This window comes from Peromyscus californicus, unplaced genomic scaffold, assembly GCF_007827085.1.
Source record: "Peromyscus californicus insignis strain IS unplaced genomic scaffold, ASM782708v3 Scaffold_8__1_contigs__length_139910024, whole genome shotgun sequence".
Lineage (NCBI taxonomy): Eukaryota > Metazoa > Chordata > Mammalia > Rodentia > Cricetidae > Peromyscus > Peromyscus californicus.
Genome location: NW_026294606.1, coordinates 35,886,807 through 35,907,521, shown reverse-complemented (window position 1 = coordinate 35,907,521; position 20,715 = coordinate 35,886,807). Strand labels below are relative to the sequence as shown.

Genomic DNA, 20,715 nt, shown 5'->3' with positions numbered 1-20,715 from the left:
CATGGCAATCTCAAAATTAATTGGAAGAAAGGGGCAAGAATAGATGAACATGAGTGAGAGCAATTAAAGGATTTAGGTTGTCTCATGACCATAAAATGATTTATATGACAGAGATTATACAGTGTTCCTGCCTAAGGATGTGGAAGCCATATGTCTTGTGGAGAATAATAATGTGTTTGCAGAAGCTAAGTAAGTAGTGACTTACACACAACCTGCTGACAACACGTAGAGGAAATGGTTGTAAAAGCAATGGGATCTTCTCACACTTTCATAACCCTTATTGACATGTCCAGGATAGCTCTGAAGCTGAGTTGCAAAGTAAATTTCACTTGTGTTGAGAAGGTAGCCATAAATCTTCAGAGGCCATTCCTACCCCATCTGAAAATTAGCATTTTATAATAATAACTAACATCTTATATCTTACATATTTAAATGAACTGTCAACATAGCTGTTAAAAATTTCAAAACAGATGGGATACATGGTGGAAAAGATGCACAAAAGCCTACGATTACTGACAAATGATGAGATGCTTATTGTCCTGGCTGTGTTTAACCAGTGAGGCCTCAAAGGCCTTCCACAGAGCATATGCTCTGATGTTGCATAAGTCAAAACCAAATGTGATAAACCTACTGATGAAGATATAATAGGCTCTTATTTCAGTGTATGGATGAATAAGGCTGGGCCTGAGCTAGGAACTCCCAATATGCCTACTGATTTGATAATTCAAAATATACTAGGCAGGATACTTGAGTAAAGTGTTAAGAAATGACTTCTAAGCTGTATGTTAACACAATTAGCAATCTAAGCAAAATATAATGGCTATTCCAATATTGGCACAACCTTCATGGTACAACCAACTAACCACCTTCTGATTTGGTTTAAGACTTGTTCAAAACGGGAACCCACATTTTGTATTCTAAGCCATGCAAAAATCTATCACTGGGGAGGTCCTATCCTTGTCCAATATGGAGGCTTTCACTAATATTTTGATAAATAGATGCTATGTGCCTATGAACTTTTCAAAATACATTTATACCACACATGACTACTGTTGTCAACCTAGATAGCAAAGACCAATTATACAGTTGAATGGTGGTATTATGTTATTGTTACTGTGGCACGGTGGCCTATTGCTCATAAAGGAATTAAAAGAAAGTTTGTCACACATTTTATTGATCAAGGAATTTTGCTAAAGGTTAACAGAAAAGTGTAAGAGCCTGAAGGAAAGGATGAAGTGTTAGGAAATTGTTGCATTCCTATGGAGTGACATCTGGGAGTGGTGATCTATGATCTAAATGAAGCCTAACTGAAGGCCAAGTGTAGAAATAAGGAAAACAATATAGATGCAGCTAGAAGTTCCATTATGGTGATCAACACTCCCTGAGGAGTTCCTTGACCCTCACCTGGGACTCCAAATGCCATTTCCTCCTGCAGCCCATTTCTGCACACCTTTGGGAGTGGTCTGATGGACTATATAGGTGGTGGACAGTAACTGAAGGCAGGATTCTGGAGAAGTAGCTTTCCTCGGTTAGTATCCACACTGTAGAGCTTTCTCAGCGATGCGGCTGTCTTTGACACAACCCAGCTCCTGTAAGTATGTCTTCACTTGTTCACCTCCAAGTTGAAAGAATTCATAATTTTATACCAAGCTACACTTGGATAAAATATTTTTTTGGTTTTATGTAGTACTTAGGGAAAAATCTATAGTATTTGATATAAAAGGCACAGGCACAGTAGACTCTTCCATCAACAGTCTGAGGAGAGCCATGTATGCTCCAGAGAAATGTAGCAATATTTAGGGTGTGTGTTGTCTCTATTGAAGTGGGGAGAACAAGGTATTCATATTACAAGCATCTCTTGTATAGAAACTAGGGAGATCTTGGCACAATCTCCAATGCTCAGGACAGCCTCAGGACAAGGTTCATCTCAAAGTCGGAAATTATCTGGAATGAGAACACAGAAGTCAATAGGTACAATTTGTCACAATTCCAGAATGAAGTAAGTAACCTTTTCTGGTTCCAGCTCACTGCTCTGGACAGACTGATTTGAACCAACTTAATGAAACTTTCAGTTCTCAGCCTAAGGTAGACAATATTTGCAGATGTGTGTCTTTACTCTCATGAGAACTTGGTTCAAACCAAGTGATCTTGTAAAAAGAAAAGAATGCTAGTGTCATGTACTGGCCTTTATATTTTTGATACTAATTGAATGTGTGTGTGTGTGTGTGTGTGTGTGTGTGTGTGTGTGTGTGTGTGTGTATCAACAATTACTGAGAAAAGAGGCTATGAACTTGAAAGAGAGCAAAGAGGGGCACATGGAAGGTTTGAGGAAAGGAATGTGAGGGGAAATGATAAAAACATAATTTCAAAAAGTTAAAGAAATATAAAAAACTGAATTTGTAACAACTAAGAAATTTATTTTATGGAATTTGAAACAAAAAGAGTAACATATCTAGACTTACAATATCTCTTCAGTAAGCAATAGAAGATGTGTGTGTGTGTATTTATCAAGTGTAAATAAATTCATGAAAACCTCATTTTCTTTGAAAAACTGAGATAATGTTAATTTTGACAAAAGTTTAATTTTATATTTAAAAAGGTTGGTTAACTAACTTTCACACTAAATAATTTTTCTGATATATTTAATTCTTTGAGATATTTGAGATTAGATATTTCCCATCAAATTGCTTCGATCAAAGGTTCTATGGATTTTAGTTTCTGAGACTCACAAGTTTTTTGTATCATTTTGGATTTTTGTTTTGGGAGGCTTTTTTCATATGTGTGTTTGGGTTTTTGCACATTTTCATTTTTATGTGTATACATTTGTATTATGTGTGAATGTATACATATTGTCATGCATGTGTATGATCCTTGGAGGCTAGAGGTCTATGTCAGGAATAATCTTTAATAGATCTATCTTATTTATTGAGGCATCTCAACTATAATCACAACTTACCCATGGGCTAATTTTTCTATCCAGCTTTCTGTGGTGATTCCCTATCTCTGCCCTTTAAGAAGGCTGGACTTAACAAGAGCCTCAACTTCCACCAGACATTTGCTTAGAGTTTGGGAATTGTAACTACAACCTTCATACCTTATGGCAGAAATTTTAACAACTATGCCCCAACTGGTCCTCATATTTTTATTTCTGAAAATCCTCTGTGGTAGTATCACTAAGGTTTAAAAGACTATTTAGCCAGGCAATGATGCCACATGCCTTTAATCTTAGCACTTGGGAGGCAGAGGCAGGGGTATCTCTTTGAGTTTGAGGCCAGCCTGGTGTACAAAGCGAGTTCTAGGACAGCCAGAGCTACACAAAGGGACTCTGTCTCAAAAAATAAAAAGAAAAAAGAGAGAGACAGACAGACAGAGAGATAAAGAGAGAGAGGGAGGGAAGAAGGGAGGAAAGAAGGAAGGTAGGTAGGCAGGCAGGCCTTTTTAATGTGGTACACACTTGATCTTTCCTCTTGAAAGGACAAATAACTAATGTTTTAGAGATCTATTGCCTGATGAAATCAGCACAGGTCATTGTCACAAGTTTGAAAAGTGGGTGTGATCAGAGCAGAGGTCTTAGCACCTGTCTGATCATGTCATGAAGGACAGAGCATTGAGGGTGATTTTCATAGTGGATAATGTTTGTTCTCCCAAGCCAGCTCAAATGTACTAAGCTGTATGAAAGAGGGCTCTGGAGCTAGACAAGGCTTCCCTAGACAGGGTGATGCATGTCACTTCACGTGGATAGACCATCTTTCTCTATGGCAGGGGCACTCCTGCTGCCACTATTATCAAGCATGCTTCTGTGGGAGAATGTGGCCTCTCTGCCCATGTGTGAAGTAACAAACGGGCATTGCCAGCTGACTCTTGAGTACTTGTTTAATCAAGCACGTGGCCTACCTGAGGACATCAACCGCCTCACCTTGGAAATGTTCAATGAGTTTGTAAGTATCTCACTTACTTCTGGCTTCTCCCAAGAGAAGCTTTCACAACAATATCGGGGTGGCACTACAGCTCAGTGAAGAAGCACTGCCATATGAATATCATATAACACACCTTCCCAGGCACAAGAACCATCTGTCACTGAAGCAGAACCAGAAGAATGGAACAGTTTGGTGAAATCTTTAAATTTAAGGAGGAAATAGTCTTTAAATGATTTTTTCTCTAAAAAAAAAAAATTTATATTTTTAGTTAAAAATTTTCCACTTATGACACAAAGCCCTATAATATTTGGCTGAAAAGAATCTCTGCCTTCCTTTTGGAGGAGCAGGGGACCAGTTCCCATCAGCATTTTTCACTTGGTGCACAGCAAATACCCAACAAAGCAGAATGGTTTGCAGGGGATAGCTTGAATTGAAGAGAGTTAAAATTAGAGACATAATGCTGGAAGAAGAAAATCAATAATGATAATGATGATATTAATAATAATGGCTTCTCAGAAATCCCCAAACGTGGGAGACATTGTAAGATGTGAGCTTGTCAATTTGAATGGAGGTGTTTTACAACTTCTGCCTTCTGGATGAAGGTTCTTTGTCCCTCTAAATCAGTTAAGGTGGTAACAACAGACAAGGACTTTAAACAATAAGGAGCTTGTAACACAAACTTGTGTGTTTGTCTTGTTTGTGTGATAAACATATTCCTATTTAATCACTGAAGTTCTCTCGTTCTGCAATCTTAACTGGCAATCTTTCAACTTGATAGAATCTCTATTAGTTCATTATCTTTACAGTTTTGCTCACTATAAAATTTTTAAAAATGTATTTTAAATAATATATTTAATAAAATATAATTTCAATAAATGTTAATAATATGAACTATTAAGTATATTATTTGTATTTTAGTTTTTTGGTATATAATATTTCTGGAAAATATTATGCTTGAGTTTTCTAATGACTGATTCTATTACAATTAGCAAATTGCAGTTTGAATTTTTAAGGAAATTTCTATAGTCAAGGTGTCTAGACTCAGTGATAACTTAAATAACAGGAAGCCAAGGGTTCACAAACTCAAATACACATTCATTGTGCCATTGATAGTCTAGGAAAGTGCATCATTGAAACACCAAGTGTTTTGTAATTTTGGTTTTTTTTCCTCCTTCTTTCAAATAATAACTTTTTAGAAAGCATGAAAAAACAAGGGAGGAGTAAGTCAGAGAAATCCATAGGCTCAAATGGAAGCTGGAAAGGTGATGTTACAGACCTGAAGCACTAACGACACTAAAGCGTCATTTTCCTCATTCCTAAATTGAAATATTTTATGTAGTGCTCATCCTTTAGACGTAAACACAGACCAAATGCTTTAATGTACTATTATTCATGGATTCATGGACTCAGTTCTCCAATTCACTGAATGTTCTCCTTATTTCCAGAACAAAGAATATTATTCAGATCCACGGGTCCTGAACAAAATCCCCCTGCACTTGCTATGCCACTCTTATTCCTTCCCTTTTCCAGATAAAACAACAGAAGGCCAAGAGATTCAGGTGAGTCCTTAGTGTAATTATCTCATCACATAAACTGCAGCAGCACACGGGCTCTGCCAAGCTTCAGGTCATTACAGGAAAAAGGAAGGAAACCGAGCAATCCAAGGGGAAAGCTCATGGTTCTCATCTGATGTTGTGCTGTGGGATGGTCTGTATGTCAAATGTGTTGCTGATTGGTCAATGAATAAATCACTGATTGGCAGTGGCCAGGCAGGAAGTATAGGCGGGACTAACAGAGAGGAGAATTGAGAGAACAGGAAGCTGGGTGAGGGAGACACTGGCAGCCGCCGTCAGGACAAGGAAGATGTAAAGTACCGGCAAGCCACAAGCCACGTGGCAAGGTATAGATTAATGGAAATGGATTAATTTAAGCAGTAAGAACAGTTAGCAAGAAGCCTGCCACGGCCATACAGTTTGTAACCAATATAAGTCTCTGTGTTTACTTGGTCAGGTCTGACAGCTGTGGGACTGGCAGGTGAGAGAGATTTGTCCTGACTGTGGGCCAGGCAGGAAAACTCTAGCTACAATGTTGCTGCCTTCTCCTTGGTCTTTACATCTTGGGAAATATCATAGATGTTTCACAGGAGGCAAATATGGCATTGGGTGCAAAGTTGACACATTATGGAACCTCCTAATAGTAACCATTATATACCTTCCCATCCTATTCCTTGACATAACCAATCTTAATGTTTTAAATTTAAAGTAATCAAATATGTACACGTGCCACACATGTATTCTGTGCTCTTTAATGATTTTGTACATCCGCTGTGCACATTCTGTTCATGTACTATGCATATCAATATTTGTAAACATGAGAGAAAGTAAAGGAAGATAATATCTAAAACAGTGAAAGAAGAGAATTTCTATTAAGATCTATTCCATGTCTAGACACTCACAAATCACTGTACTAACAGTTCTGCAAATGATTCTCAAAAAATTGTATAACACAAGCTACAAACACTACACTAAGTATCACATGCAATTCAACCTGCAGTTTTTTACATGTTTTAATGTGATGCTCAATTGTTTTTTCCTAGCCTGAGGTCCTTCTGAAAGTAACTATAGGCATGCTGGTTGGCTGGAACAACACCCTGAGTCATGTAATAATAGATCTTGTTGATCTGGAGTCAATCCCTGGTGTTGGTGCTTTCATATCTAAAATCAGAAAGATAGTTGAAGACTTCACAAAACTCACAAAACTTCTAAAGGATGTTAAGTCATTACTCAACCTGGTAAGTTCCTGCCTCTTACTACTGTGCTTTTCTCATTCATGAAGCTGTAACCTTGGTAGAAACAAATGCATTTGAAGTATCTCTCTTCTGGGAGAATGAAATTGAGGCATGTTAATAGACAGAATCATGCTTAAGGGGTTGTTATCAACTCCAATTTTCTCAAAGGTGTTTTACTCAGCAGCTTACAGCACAGGGTTCTCAGGAGACAGGAACTTCTCACAGTAATTTGGACAGTACCCTTCCTGGGCAGAGTTCACTCTCAGTCTCTTGAGATCTCAGCAGATCTTATCACACCATCCCTGATCTGACTGCATCTTAACCACAACATACAATCCTCATCATCTCTGTGGCTTTGTTTCCAGATATTAGATGGTGAGTAGATTTGATTGCAAGCAATAAAAGGAAAATGATGAACTAAAAAAATCAAGATGCACAAATGGTATCTCAGAGACAACAGCAAAGACATAGAAAAGGTCCTTCCTAGGAGAGTTGACACTAGATCTTCTACTGTCCTTCACTCAAACCAATGTCTACAGTCAAGTAGCAACTTCTGTCTATTTTTTGTAGAGACATTCTCCATCTAGGACCAGCTGCATGTCAAAAATATGTGTGGGGGTCTTGTGTCTAGTTCTTAGATAACTAACAGATCTACGGCCACCTGTTCTAGACTTTTGAAAATCCATATTTTGGGCTGAAGATTTCCTTTCATAATTTTCTCCCAAATCTTTATTCAACATTTAAAAGCACAGCAGAATAATAATTATTAACAGTACAATTAATAAATGCCTATCATTTGGTGGCTAGGTTCGGCTTGAATTTGAGGAAGATGAGGACTACCCTGCTTCAGTTGGATTGCCATCTTCACGTCGGTTAAACAATTCCTCTCGCCTTCTTTTCTATCGTATCCTCCTTGGCTGCCTGAAATATAATGCAGAAAAGGTTGTCACTCATGTCAATATCCTGAGATGTCAAATGGTCCATAGAAAATGTTAAGTCTGCATCCTATCTGTTCTGAAATGCTCAGAAACAAAAGGATGCTACAGTGACTCATCCCTCCAAACATTTTTGTTAATTTTATACCTTTTCAGTGTGTACTTAGGAATTAAGGGACTCTTCTTGGAGTATTAAAAACTGATGTTTTAAAAATATCCTGTCTGAAAAGATTAATTTGTGAAAGTTTCTCTTGTTCATTTACTAGCAAACATATAAAAAGCATTGAGATACTCCTATCAAAATCTGTCATAAGTAACATGTTTTTCTTGAAAATAAGATATTATACAACCTGACTCAGAATCACAGTGAGTAAATGCAAGTCAAGTGAGTAGACTCGATGAGTGAGATATTATTCTAGCAAGAATATAGAAGTCATTGGATACTTTTTGACAACTAGCATCCACCACCATGAGTCAATTTTCACATTGTACTGAGAAAAACCTACAAGTATTATGCACTTCAATATAACTAAGTTCCATGAAAGTATCAGTCTAGAAAGTGTTAGGATCCAAAGAGGAAAGAACTTTAGGTATCTGCAAGGGCTCATGCTCCTCTGAATTCTCATCTCTTCAGCATCATTGTAGATACAGCCAGATATTATCGTTACCCGGGGTCTGACGAGGCTTCTCCCAGCTAATTTTAACTTCATCTGTGCACTGCTTAGTACTTTTCCCTCATCTTCTGATGCTTCTAGTTACTTCCAGTTGTGATGATGTTATATTAATTGAAATCCAGAACTCTTCATTGCTTCTGTCCTTGCCAGAGTATTTCCATTTAATTGACATTATCACAATTGGATGGAAGATTAGAAGAAATAGGCAATTCTTTTTTTTGTTTGTTTGTTTGTTTCCGAGGCAGGGTTTCTCTGTGTAGCTTTGCGCCTTTCCTGGAACTCACTTGGTAGTCCAGGCTGGCCTCGAACTCACAGAGATCCGCCTGGCTCTGCCTCCAGAGTGCTGGGATTAAAGGCATGCGCCACCACTGCCCGGCTAAAATAGGCAATTCTTATACCATAGTCTTATGAGCTTTAAAAGCTGGCTGAGGGGTCCCCACTGGATCAGGCCCTCCGAATGGGTGAGACAGTTAATTGGCTTGATCTGTTTGGGAGGCATCCAGGCAGTGGGACCAGATCTTGTGCTCATTGCATGAGTTGGCTGTTTGAAACCTGGGGCCTATGCAGGATTGTTTGGCTCGGCCTGGGAGGAGGGGACTAGACCTACCTGGACTGAGTCTACCAGGTTGACCTCAGTCTGTGTGGAAGGCTTTGCCCTGGAGGAGATGGGAATGGGGGGGGGGGGAGGTTGGGGGCAAGGTGAGGGGGACGGGAGGGGAGAGAACAAGGGAATCCGTGGCTGATATGTAGAACTGAATTGTATTGCAAAATAAATTAAAATAAAATAAAAAGGTTTTCAAAACAAAAAAAAAATATCTTCAAAGCAAAGATTCAGTTTCTCCAAGAAGAAAAATAATTGCCTCTGGCCAACAGCTTCTATGCACACTTGTGAGTTACAATCTGTATGGGGTATTTCCTTTTCTTCATCTTGAAGGCCTTCACTACAGAGGGAAGATTCTTCTTTCAGGCAGTTGATATCTAATCAATTTTTCTATTAAAATATCTATGTGTGTAAAAAAAAAAAAAAAAGCTCTCAACTAAATGCCCTCTTAGTGACAGGTACCTCTCTCATAGAACATACTAATGAGTGCAAAAGATTATTACAAATTGGTATCCCTTGGGATAAAGTACCTTATCATGAAAGCCTCCCTAGCTAGATTCTCCTACTCCTCAGCACTGCCCTTTGTGACCTCCTTACCGTCTCTGCTTGTTGTCCCATTGTTACAAAAACCAAAGTGGTTCAAAGAAGTTTATCTACCAACTGATTCATAGGAACTGATGTATCATAAGCACTCACTTCACAGTCATAGATCTGAATGGCTGCTGATGTCTCCATTAGTTTTCTAAGAATTCCTCTTTTTCTTCTCTACCTATGGATACAAAATATATCAGTAAGTCAAATACGTTAGAACTAATTTACCTGAAGAGTGAAATGCAATTCTTCCCTTGATTTCAACCTTATGTAATTTTCTTTATTAACAATTAACCCGCCCATACACACAGATATTCTCATTAAGGTCACAAATTATAGCACCCAAATTCGCAGCTTCAATCCCTAATGTCCATGTCCTCAGTGTGAAAAAGCATGATGGGAGAGGGTATTGCAACCCATTAACTGCCTCAAAGCAAGTGAGAGCCTTTGCTGATTTCAATGCTAGACCTCCTTGAAAGTGAGATTATCCAGCTGTCTTTCTACACCAAAGAATATATGGAAAGAAAAAAAAGAAAAAAAAGATTACAAACCCTAAAATGGGTGAGAGACAGAATGTGGAGTTTAATTGTCATTGAATTACCAAACTCAAGGAAACCTAAATAAATCTATTGTTATTTTTAAACCTAATCTTAGATACCATCCTATGTTCTCCTTTACTTCCCTTCTCCCTAGCTTTACTGATAATTTCAATTATACTGAAATATTCTTTGCCTTAATCTGTTGAATTACTGTAGTTCTAGGGCAAGCAATACTAGATGATTCTGTATATAAATATTCAAGAAAATCTACCATATACCAAAATTGCCAAATTTGCTGGAGCCTTGCCAAGCTAACCTTCTTCCCTCAAACCTAGTGTGGTGTTTTCACTCTCATTCCTACTCCTGCCTTTGACTGCAATGATTTAAATATCTCTGCATAGTACCATACCTTAAACTGATCTATGACCTCTTCAGTGCATGTAAAATGTCACCTCTCTGCTATAATTCAGTCTGTTCCCATCAAAGTTGGGAGAGTTGGTAAGATTCATGGATGTTTTAGATCCAAGTTATTGGTTTTCCAATGCATTGAGTATATGTTTCCCACTTAACTTGTTTCATATCACCTTATATATATTTCTAAAACAGAGCATGGTAAAATATCAGAGGGGAAATTTGACAGTGTAATTTTATAAAATGCAATTTTCAGAGTGTTTTTAACAAGCATGAATACTAGATGTGGGTAAATCACTGAGGAAGTGGGGGTAAAAAGCTTCTGTTCAGTAGAGACATTCCTTGAAATCAAGGTTTCAGGGGAGACTAGTACAGATATAAGTGTTTTATACAGACAATGAGCAGTAGCAGAGGACTATAACAATGAGCTACCCATACACAGAGTCTCTTTCCTTCTCCTGCTCCTTCTTTTTCCTTCTTCATCCTTCTCTTCCTTCTTTAGATTTCAACATAAGATAAAATTTGAATAAAAATATCCTTTCATAGCCAGAAAAACAACAGTACTGTCAAAACAAAACAGAATGAAAGCAAATGTAGAAATTGATTATTTGCATAAAATACCAAATCATCCCTCATGGGCACCGCAAAGACCAATTTCCCTCATGAACATTGATGCAAAAATACTCAATAAAATACTGACAAACCAAATCCAAGAACCCATTAAAAAAATCATCCACCAATGATCAAGTAGGCTTCATCCCAGAGACACAGAAATTGTTTAATATATGAAAATCTATCAGTGCAATCCACCATATAAACAAACTGAAAGGAAAAAAAAAAAACCACATGATTGTAGTTGAAAGTTTTCTCCAGTCCTGCCCAGCCCCATGGTCCCACAGCTGCTTATAAAATAATCACTCAGGGGCTTAATATTATTTACAAACTATATGGCCTATGGCTCAAGATTCTTGCTAGCTAGCTCTTATATCTTTTTTTTTTTTTTTTTTGATTTTTCGAGACAGGGTTTCTCTGTGTAGCTTTGCGCCTTTCCTGGAACTCACTTGGTAGTCCAGGCTGGCCTCGAACTCACAGAGATCCGCCTGGCTCTGCCTCCCGAGTGCTGGGATTAAAGGCGTGCGCCACCACCGCCCGGCTAGCTCTTATATCTTAAATTAACCCATTTCTATTCATCTATGCTTTGCCACGTGTTTCATGGCTTTACTAGTCTGCTGGCATATTGCTCCTTGGGTGGCAGACTGGTGCCTCTCCAGACTCTGCCCTTCTCTTTCCTGTCTCTTGGATTTCCTGCCTGCCTCTAAGCTGCCTTGCCATAGACCAAAGCAGCTTATTTATTAACCAGTGGGAACAGCATATACTCACAGCATACAGAAAGACATCCAACAGAACATGATCATCTCATTAGATGCTGAAAAAGCTTTTGACAAAATCCAACACTCCTTCATGATAAAGGTCTTGGAGAGATCAGGGATACAAGGAACATACTTAATATAATAAAAACAATATACAGCAAGCCAACAAGCCAACATCAAATTAAATGGAGGGAAACTCAAAGTGATTCCACTAAAATCAGGAACAAGACAAGACTGTCCACTGTCTCCATATCTATTTAATATAGTACTCAGAGTTCTAGCTAGAGCAATAAGATGCCAAAGGAAATCAAGGAATACGTATTGGAAAGGAAAAAGTCAAACTTTCACTATTTGCAGATGACATGATAGTATAATTAAGTGACCCCAAAAATTCTAACAGGGAACTCCTACAGGTGATAAACATTTTCAGTAATATGGCAGAATACAAGATTAACAAAAAAAATCAGTAGCCCTCCTAAATGCAAATGATAAATGGACTGAGAAAGAAATCAGAGAAACAACACGTTTTTCAATAGCCACAAATAATATAAAGTATCTTGGAGTAACTCTAACTAAGCAAGTGAAAGACCTGTAATACAAGAACTTTAAGTATCTGAAGAAAGAAATTGAAGAAGATAACAGAAAATGGAAAGATCTCCCATGCTCATGGATAGATAGAACCAGCATAATAAAAATGGCAATCTTACTGAAAGCAATCTATAGATTCAATGCAATCCCCATCAAAATCCTAACATAATTCTTCAAAGACCTCAAAAAAACAGTACCCAACTTCATATGGGAAAAAAAAAACAGAATTCTGGTGATATATTGTATACCCAAATAAAGTTTGCCTGGGGATCAGAGGACAAAACCAGCCATTATAGAAAGCAGGACCCTAAGAAAGACACAGGGATCACCCAATGACAGAGAAATGAATGAGATCTACATGAACAACCTGGACGTGAGTGGGGGTAATGAAGGGCAAGGGTCGAGGGAAAGAGAGCTTAGGGGAGTGGGAGATCTCAGCTGGATCAAGAACAGAGAGGGAGAACAAGAAATAAGAGACCATGATAAATGAAGACCACATGAGAATAGGAAGAAGCAAAGTGCTAGAGAGATCCACAGAAATCCACAAAGATATCTCCACAATAGACTACTGGCAATGGGTGAGAGAAAGTCCGAACTGACCTACTCTGGTGATGGGATGGCCAAACACCCTAATTGTCATGCTAGAAACCTCATCCAATGACTGAGGGAACTGGATGCAGAGATCCACGGCCAGTCCCCAGGTGGAGCTCCAGGAGTCCAATTGGTGAGAAAGAGTAGGGTTTGTATGAGTGAGAACTGTTGAGACCAAGATTGGAAAAAGCACAGGGACAAATAACCAAATGAATGGAAACACATGAACTATGAACCAATAGCTGAGGAGCCCCCAACTGGATCAGGCCCTCTGGATAAGTGAGACAGTTGATTAGCTTGAACTGTTTGGGAGGCATCCAGGCAGTGGGACTGAGGCCTGTCCTCAGTGCATGAGCTGGCTGTTTGGAACCTGGGACTTATACAGGGACATTTAGCTCAGCCTTGGAGGAGGGGACTGGACCTGCCTGAACTGAATCTACCAGGTTGAACTCAATCCCCAGGGGAGTCTTTGCCCTGGAGGAGATGGGAATGGAGGGTGGACTGGGGGGAAGGTGGGGGGGGGCGGGGTGTAGAACAAGGGAATCCGTGACTGATATGTAAAGTTAAATTAAATTATAAGATAAAAAATACAAAAAAAAAAGAACAAATAAAGAAAAACATAGAAGTCAGGCAGTGGTAGCACACACCTTTAATCCTACCACTCATGAGGCTGAGATCTGTCTGGATCTCTGTGAGTACAAGGCCACACTGGGCTACAGAGAGAAACAGAGCCAGGCAGTGGAGACACATGTCTTTAATCCCAGGAAGTAATGTGGCAGGACACAGAAAGGTATATAAGGCATAAGGAAACAAGTACTTTCTCTCTTCAGGCTCAGGATTTTGTAGAGGTAAGAACGTGGCTGGCTTTTTCTGTTTCTCTGTTCTTTCAGCTTTCACCCCAATATCTGGCTTCACGCTGTTTTTTATTAATAAGATCATTTAGCAATTCGTGTTATATAGGATAGCTAGAGCAATTCTGTATAATAAAGGAAATTCCAGAGGTTTCACCATCCCTGACTTCAAGCTCTACTATAGAGTTATAGCAATAAAAACAGCTTGGTATCAGCATAAAAACAGATATGTGGATCAATAGAATCAAATTGAAGGCCCTGATATAAATCCACACACCTGTGAACACCTAATTTTTTACAAAGAACCCAAAATTATACAATGGAAGAAAAGAAGCCTCTTCAACAAATGGTGCTGGCATAACTGGATGTCAGCATGTAGAAGATTGTGAATAGATCCATATCTATCACCCTAGCTATACTTTAATTTTATGCATTGGCACAAAAGACAACTTCCTGAATAAAACACCAGTAGCACGGACACTGAGAGCAACAAGTAATAAATGGGACCTCCTGAAACTGAAAAGCTTCCGTAAGGCAAAGGACACTGTCAATAAGACAAAATGGCAGCCTATAGAAAAAGAAAAATTCTTCACCAACTCCACGTCTGACAGAGGGCTGATCTCCAAAATATATAAAGAACTCAAGAAACTAGACATCAAAATGCCAAATCATCCTATTAAAAATTGGGCTACAGAGCTAGACATAGAATTCTCAACAGAAGAATCTCAAATGGATGAAATACACTTAAAGAATTATTCAACATCCTTAGCTATCAGGGAAATACAAATCAAAACAACTTTGAGATACCATCTCACACCTGTCAGAATGGCTAAGATCAAAAATACTGATGACAGCTTATATTGGAGAGGATTTGGAGTAAGAGTAACACTCCTCCACTGCTGGTGGGAGTGCAAACTTGTACAGCCACTTTGGAAATCAATATGGAATTTTCTCAGAAAATTGGGAATCAATCTACCTCAACACCCAACTATACTAATCTTGGGTTTATACCCAAAGAGGGCTCAAAGAAGAATGCATGGATTGCCCTGGAAAGGGGAAATAGAATAGATCTCCTGGGTAAAATGTGGGTGGGGGTCAGGAGGCTGGGTGCTAGAGGGGACTTGGGGGCAGGACAGAGGAGAAGAGTAATGAGAGACAAAATGTTATAATATAGTTTAACTAATTAAAAAACACATTTACTGCTAAAATGGAATTCCAATAGAATAATTGCTGAATCTTTTGCATCTCTTGATAATGAAACCTTAGTAGAAAAATAACTCTCTCCAGCAGCTTTCCAAAATGCTCAGAAGGCAACCAATATTCCTCTCTACATGAAAACTCCCACAACAATCACAGCCTACTTCAACAGCAGACACAGGAGAGAGAATGAAACGATAAAAGACATTTAGAGAGCAACTCACCACAGCACTCTACTACTGAGTGTTATGCCCAGCCAGCAGACCTATTCTTGAGGATCTGTCAAGGAAGCAGTAATAAAGGGTCTATCTAAAAAGAAAATAGAGATTCACTGATGAATTCTACAAGACATGTAAGGAAGCATGGAAAACAATTTTTCTCAAAGTAGTCCATGAAACAGAAGAGGAAGAAAAGCTACCACACTCATTCTATGAGGCCAGTATGTATCATTCTCTCACCAAAAATAGACAAGCACACAGAAAGAAGAGCAACTTATACATTCTTTCTCTAATGAGCATATAGGCATGTTTTCTGTATAATATGACTAGTACTAACTAAATACACCAACACATTTTAACAATGCTCATTGGCCATATTCAAGTTAATCTCATTCTGGGAAGATTAAGATGGTTCAACATATGCTAATCAATTGATGCCATACACAAAATAAACAGATCCAGAAACCAAAATCAAATGATCATTTCAATAGACGTAGAAAAGCCACAGCAGAAGGTAGAACCTGCCTTCATGATAAAAACCCTGAAGAAACTAGAAATACAAGTATCACACTTCAACATAAGAAAGGTAACATGTGAGAAACCTTCAACCAGCATTTAACAAAAATGAGAAAGATACAGAAAGCCTTTTCCACTAGACTCATGAGAAAGAAAAGGGTGTCCATGTGCCTCACTATTATCTGTATGGTACTTAAAATCTTAGCCAGGGCATAAAGAGATAGAAATACAATGGCTTTAAATAGGAAACAAATCAAATTATCTATACTTCTATAATATGATTCCATATTTAAAAGACTTTTAGTACTCCACCAAATAAACATTCTCTGCAATATTTCAAGACACAGAAATCAATATACAAAAGCGATACCTATCAGATGTACCAGTAATGAACTTCTTGAGAAAAAATAATGAAGAAAACAATAGCTTTTAAAGTATGCCAAAAAATATATCCAGCCAAGCAGGTGAAGGACCTCAACAAGGATAATTTTAAAACACTAAAGGACAAATTACAGAAGATGTAAAAAGCTCCCATTTCCATTGATTGGTACAATTCATACTGTGAAAATGGCTATATTATCAAAAAGTATTTACAGACTCAGTGCAATCCCCATCAAAATTTCAATCTTATCCTTCAGCAACAACAAAAACTCTGAAATTCAGATGGAAACACAAAAGATTTCAAATACCAAAAGTAATTCTGAAGATTATGAACAACCCTAGACTTAATATAATATCTGATTTCTATTGAACTTAAAAAGCAAGAATAACAAAAGTGTCTTGTTACTAACATACAAATAGACATGTAGACCATTGGTACAGAGCAGAAGTTCAGAAATAACTCCACCTAGCTTCAGTTCCATGATTTTTACAAAGGTTGCAATAGTATACTTTGGTGGAAAGGAGATCATCAACAAACAGTACTCAGGAATCTGGCTATCCAGATTAGAAGACAGAAAATACACCCATTTATAACCTGCAAAAAAATAAACCCGAAATAGGTTCCAATATTAAAAATTAATTTGGACCTGGAATGTTGAAACTACTAGAGGTGAACAAGAGGAAAACTGTTCAGGACCCAGATGAGGGCTTTCTGAAGAGGAATTCCAACAAGCTCAACAAAAATATATAAAGAAACAGCCCAACACCCGGCCAACTCGGCCCCAAGTGCTGGCCAGAAGGCAGGCCTCCTGCTGGAAGGCTCCCTGTTCACCAAGACCCCTCAGCAGCAGACCCTGCAATCTACACACCCTGCTCACATTCCCATCCGACTGAGACCCCAGCCACTTCCTAAGGCTAGGAAACCAACCCCCAGCTCTATTCAGGCCTAGAGAGGGAGCTCTCATTGGACAAAGGGCTGTCATTGGACCAAGAGTAACCTCAGCAGACAGGGAATCTACCACCCCTCATTAGACCAAGAGTGGCTTTCTGAGAAGTAAAATCTCCCACCTCTCATTGGAACAAGAGAGGCTTCCTGAAACATAGAATCAGTCAGCTCTGACTGGACCAAGAGTACTGAGAAGACCAAGAAAGCATTTATGACTCAGAATCAACTAGCTTGGGTTGACGCAAGAGCAGCTCCCTGAGACACAGAATCTGCCTGCCCCAATTAGACCAAGAGCTAAGATTAGATCCAGAAAGGCCCCTTGAGACACAGACACAACAAGCACAGAGTGGACCAACAGCAACTCACTCAGACACAGGCACCTTGTATACCCATTAGAGGAGATGGGCTGACATCAATGCAGAAGTACATACAACAACATAAAGAGCAATACAGCATCACCAGAACCTAGCCCTCCTTCAACAGCAAGACCTGAACAACACAAGACAGAAGAAGCAGAAGAAAGAGACCTAAAAATAGCATCATCGCCGGGCGGTGGTGGCCCACGCCTTTAATCCCAGCACTCGGGAGGCAGAGGCAGGCAGATCTCTGTGAGTTTGAGGCCAGCCTGGTCTACAGAGCAAGTTTCAGGAAAGGCGCAAAGCTACACAGAGAAATCCTGTCTCGAAAAACCAAAAAGAAAAAAAAAATAGCATCATCAAGATGCTACAGGCCTTTCAAGAAAAAATGAAAAATGAAATTGAGGAGAAGGTAAACAAAAAAAGTGGAAGAAATCAATAAAGAAATTGAGAAAAAGACAAACAAAAAATTGGAAGAAATAGAGGAAAAGACAAATAAAAAATTGGAAGAAAGCAATAAATCCCTTAAAGAAAACCATGAAGCAGGTGAGGGAAACAGTTCAAGACCTGAAAAGGGAAATAGAAACAATGAAGATAACACAAACAGAGGGAATGCTGGAAATAGAAAATCTGAGTAAATGAACAGGAAATACAGATGCAAGCATAACCAACAGAATACAAGAGATGGAAGAGAGAATCTCTGGTGTAGAGGATACAATAGAAGAAATGGATTCGTCAGTCAAAGAAAACACTAAAGCCAACAAAGTCATGAACCAAAATGTCCAAGAAATTTGGGACACCATGAAAAGACCAAACCTATGAATAATAGGGATAGAAGGAGAAGAATACCAACTCAAAGGCACACAAAATATATTCAACAAGATCATAGAAGAAAACTTTCCCAACTTAAAGAAGGAAATGCCTATGAAGATACAAGAAGCCTATAGAACACCAAACTGACTAGACCTGCCAAAAAAGTCCCCTCACCTCATATAATCAAACAACTAAATATACAGAATAAAGAAAGAATATTAAGAGCAGCAAAGGAAAAAGGCCAAGTGACTTATAAAGGCAAACCCATCAGAATAACACTCGATTTCTCAATGGAGACTTTGAAAGCCTGAAAGACCTGGACAGATGTAATGAAGACACTAAGAGACCATGGATGCCAGCCTAGACTAATATACCCAGCAAAACTTTCAATTATCATAGACGGAGTGAAAAAGACATTCCAAAACAAAGCCAGATTTAAACAATATCTGTCCACAAAGCCAGCCATACAGAAAGCACTAGAAAGAAAATTCCAACCTAAGGAAGTCAGATACACCCACGAAAACACAGGCAATAGATAACCCCACAGCAGTGAACCCCAAAGAAAAGAAGTACACACACACTAACACCAAAAGATAACAGGAACTAACAATCACTGGACATTAATATCCCTTAATATCAATGGACTTAATTCATCTATAAAAAGACACAGTCTAACAGAATGGATACGAAAGCAGGACCCATCTTTCTGCTGCATACAAGAAAAACACCTCAATTTCAAAGATATACACTACCTCAGAATAAAAGGCTGGGAAAAGTCTTTCCAATCTAATGGTCTTAAGAAACAAGCTGATGTAGCCATCCTAATATCCAGCAAAATATACTTCAAACTAAAATTAATCAAAAGAGATCAAGAAGGACATTATATTGTAGCTGGAGTTTTCCTGCCTGGCCCACAGTCAGGATAAATCTCTCTCACCTGCCAGTCCCACAGCCGCTCAGACCCGACCAAGTAAACACAGAGACTTATACTGGTTACAAACTGTATGGCCATGGCAGGATTCTTGCTAACTGTTCTTACAGCTTAAATTAATCCATTTCCATTAATCTATACCTTGCCACATGGCTCATGGCTTACCGGCATCTTCACATGCTGTTTCTCATCGTGGTGGCTGGCAGTGTCTCTCTGACTCAGCCTTCCACTTCCCAGCTTTATTCTCCTCCTTGTCCCGCCTGCACTTCCTGCTTAGCCAATGGCCAATCAGTGTTTTATTTATTGACTAATCAGCAACACATTTGCCATACAGAACATCCCACAGCACTTCCCCCCCTTTTTTTTTCAAAAAGGAAGGTTTTAACCTTAACAAAGTAAAATTACATATAATTTGGGAATTTGGGCGTAGCTTCTCTTACTAATTCCTGCTGGAGGGGGACGCTGTATCTTATGGGGAAACAAAGAAAATTTTAGGATTATGGAATAGTCCATGAGGCTGTATCGTCTGAGCCAGATGCCTTCAAACCGTTCTGGATGTTGGATCATCTGGGCCATGGTGTCATCGGAGACCTTTCAGGGGGTCTTGGCTGGTCAAACCTGATGTATCTTAATCTGGAACAAATCCATAGCCTCTGGGTTTCTGTGGAAACAAAAGAGACTCTTTTCCAAAGCAACATATCCTTATATCCAAATTTTGAAGTCAAGGTATCTTTAAAATATACATTTTGGCATAACTCAACAGCTTTTACAATCAAATGTTTTTCTGCAGTTAAAAATCCCAAAGACAACACAATCCAGATTCTCTGTGTAATACTCATCTTTACATGGCTTATTTTTTATATTAATTTTACTGTCTCTTTAAAGACTTTATTTTTTAAAACTATGTATTTGCTTCTATAACTGTATATATCACCTTTTTTGTCTCTTTCAAGCCTACGTATATTTTACACACATTGTAAACTATTACATCTGAATCTGTCTTATTGTGAATCTATTGCTTTAAACTGCAGCAGCTGTGGCTGCTGGCTCCGCCAACCTCAGCTTCCCAGCATGGCGGCGGTTTACCACGAGCTCTGGGAGCTATCATGGGTCTATGCTTTTATCCAAGCAGCATGTAGGCCAGAAACCTCTTTTTTTGTTTTGTACCAGCAAAGGCTAAATCCACCATGCAGCTTAATGTGCCACTTGCAGAGGCCTCATTCCCCCTAAACTGCAGGTCAAGTGTGCACACCAGAAATCCTCAAGTAGCTCAAACCAGCAGCTGCCGCTCATTTGAGAGAGACAATTAGGAACTGTTTTTAGCTCCATTTTAGACTCTTTTTTTCTCAGTTTTTAGGTGGAAACTCTTGCCACCACGTTGGATGCCATTTGTAGCTGGAATTTTCCTGCCTGGCCCACAGTCAGGATAAATCTCTCTCACCTGCCAGTCCCACAGCCGCTCAGACCCGACCAAGTAAACACAGAGACTTATACTGGTTAC

The 20,715-nt window shown here is 38.8% G+C and overlaps 1 protein-coding gene and 1 long non-coding RNA gene across 2 annotated transcripts in view; one reads left to right on the top strand and one right to left on the bottom strand.

Moving 5' to 3' along the window:
* The first annotated feature begins 1,410 nt into the window (after positions 1 to 1,410).
* Positions 1,411 to 7,701, top strand: LOC128104009 (prolactin-5A1-like). Its single transcript, XM_052728753.1, has 5 exons — positions 1,411 to 1,591; positions 3,763 to 3,938; positions 5,363 to 5,476; positions 6,514 to 6,708; positions 7,513 to 7,701. Exons 1-5 carry the CDS (start codon positions 1,561 to 1,563, stop codon positions 7,699 to 7,701), a joined length of 705 nt encoding a protein of 234 aa, XP_052584713.1. The 5' UTR covers positions 1,411 to 1,560.
* Positions 6,236 to 20,715, bottom strand: part of LOC128104010 (uncharacterized) — a 27,570-nt gene continuing 13,090 nt past the window's right edge. The window contains exons 2-3 of the long non-coding RNA XR_008215833.1: positions 9,612 to 9,684; positions 6,236 to 7,626 (exon numbers count right to left, since the gene is read on the bottom strand). This is a non-coding gene — a long non-coding RNA (uncharacterized LOC128104010). The remainder of the gene's footprint in view (positions 7,627 to 9,611; positions 9,685 to 20,715) is intronic.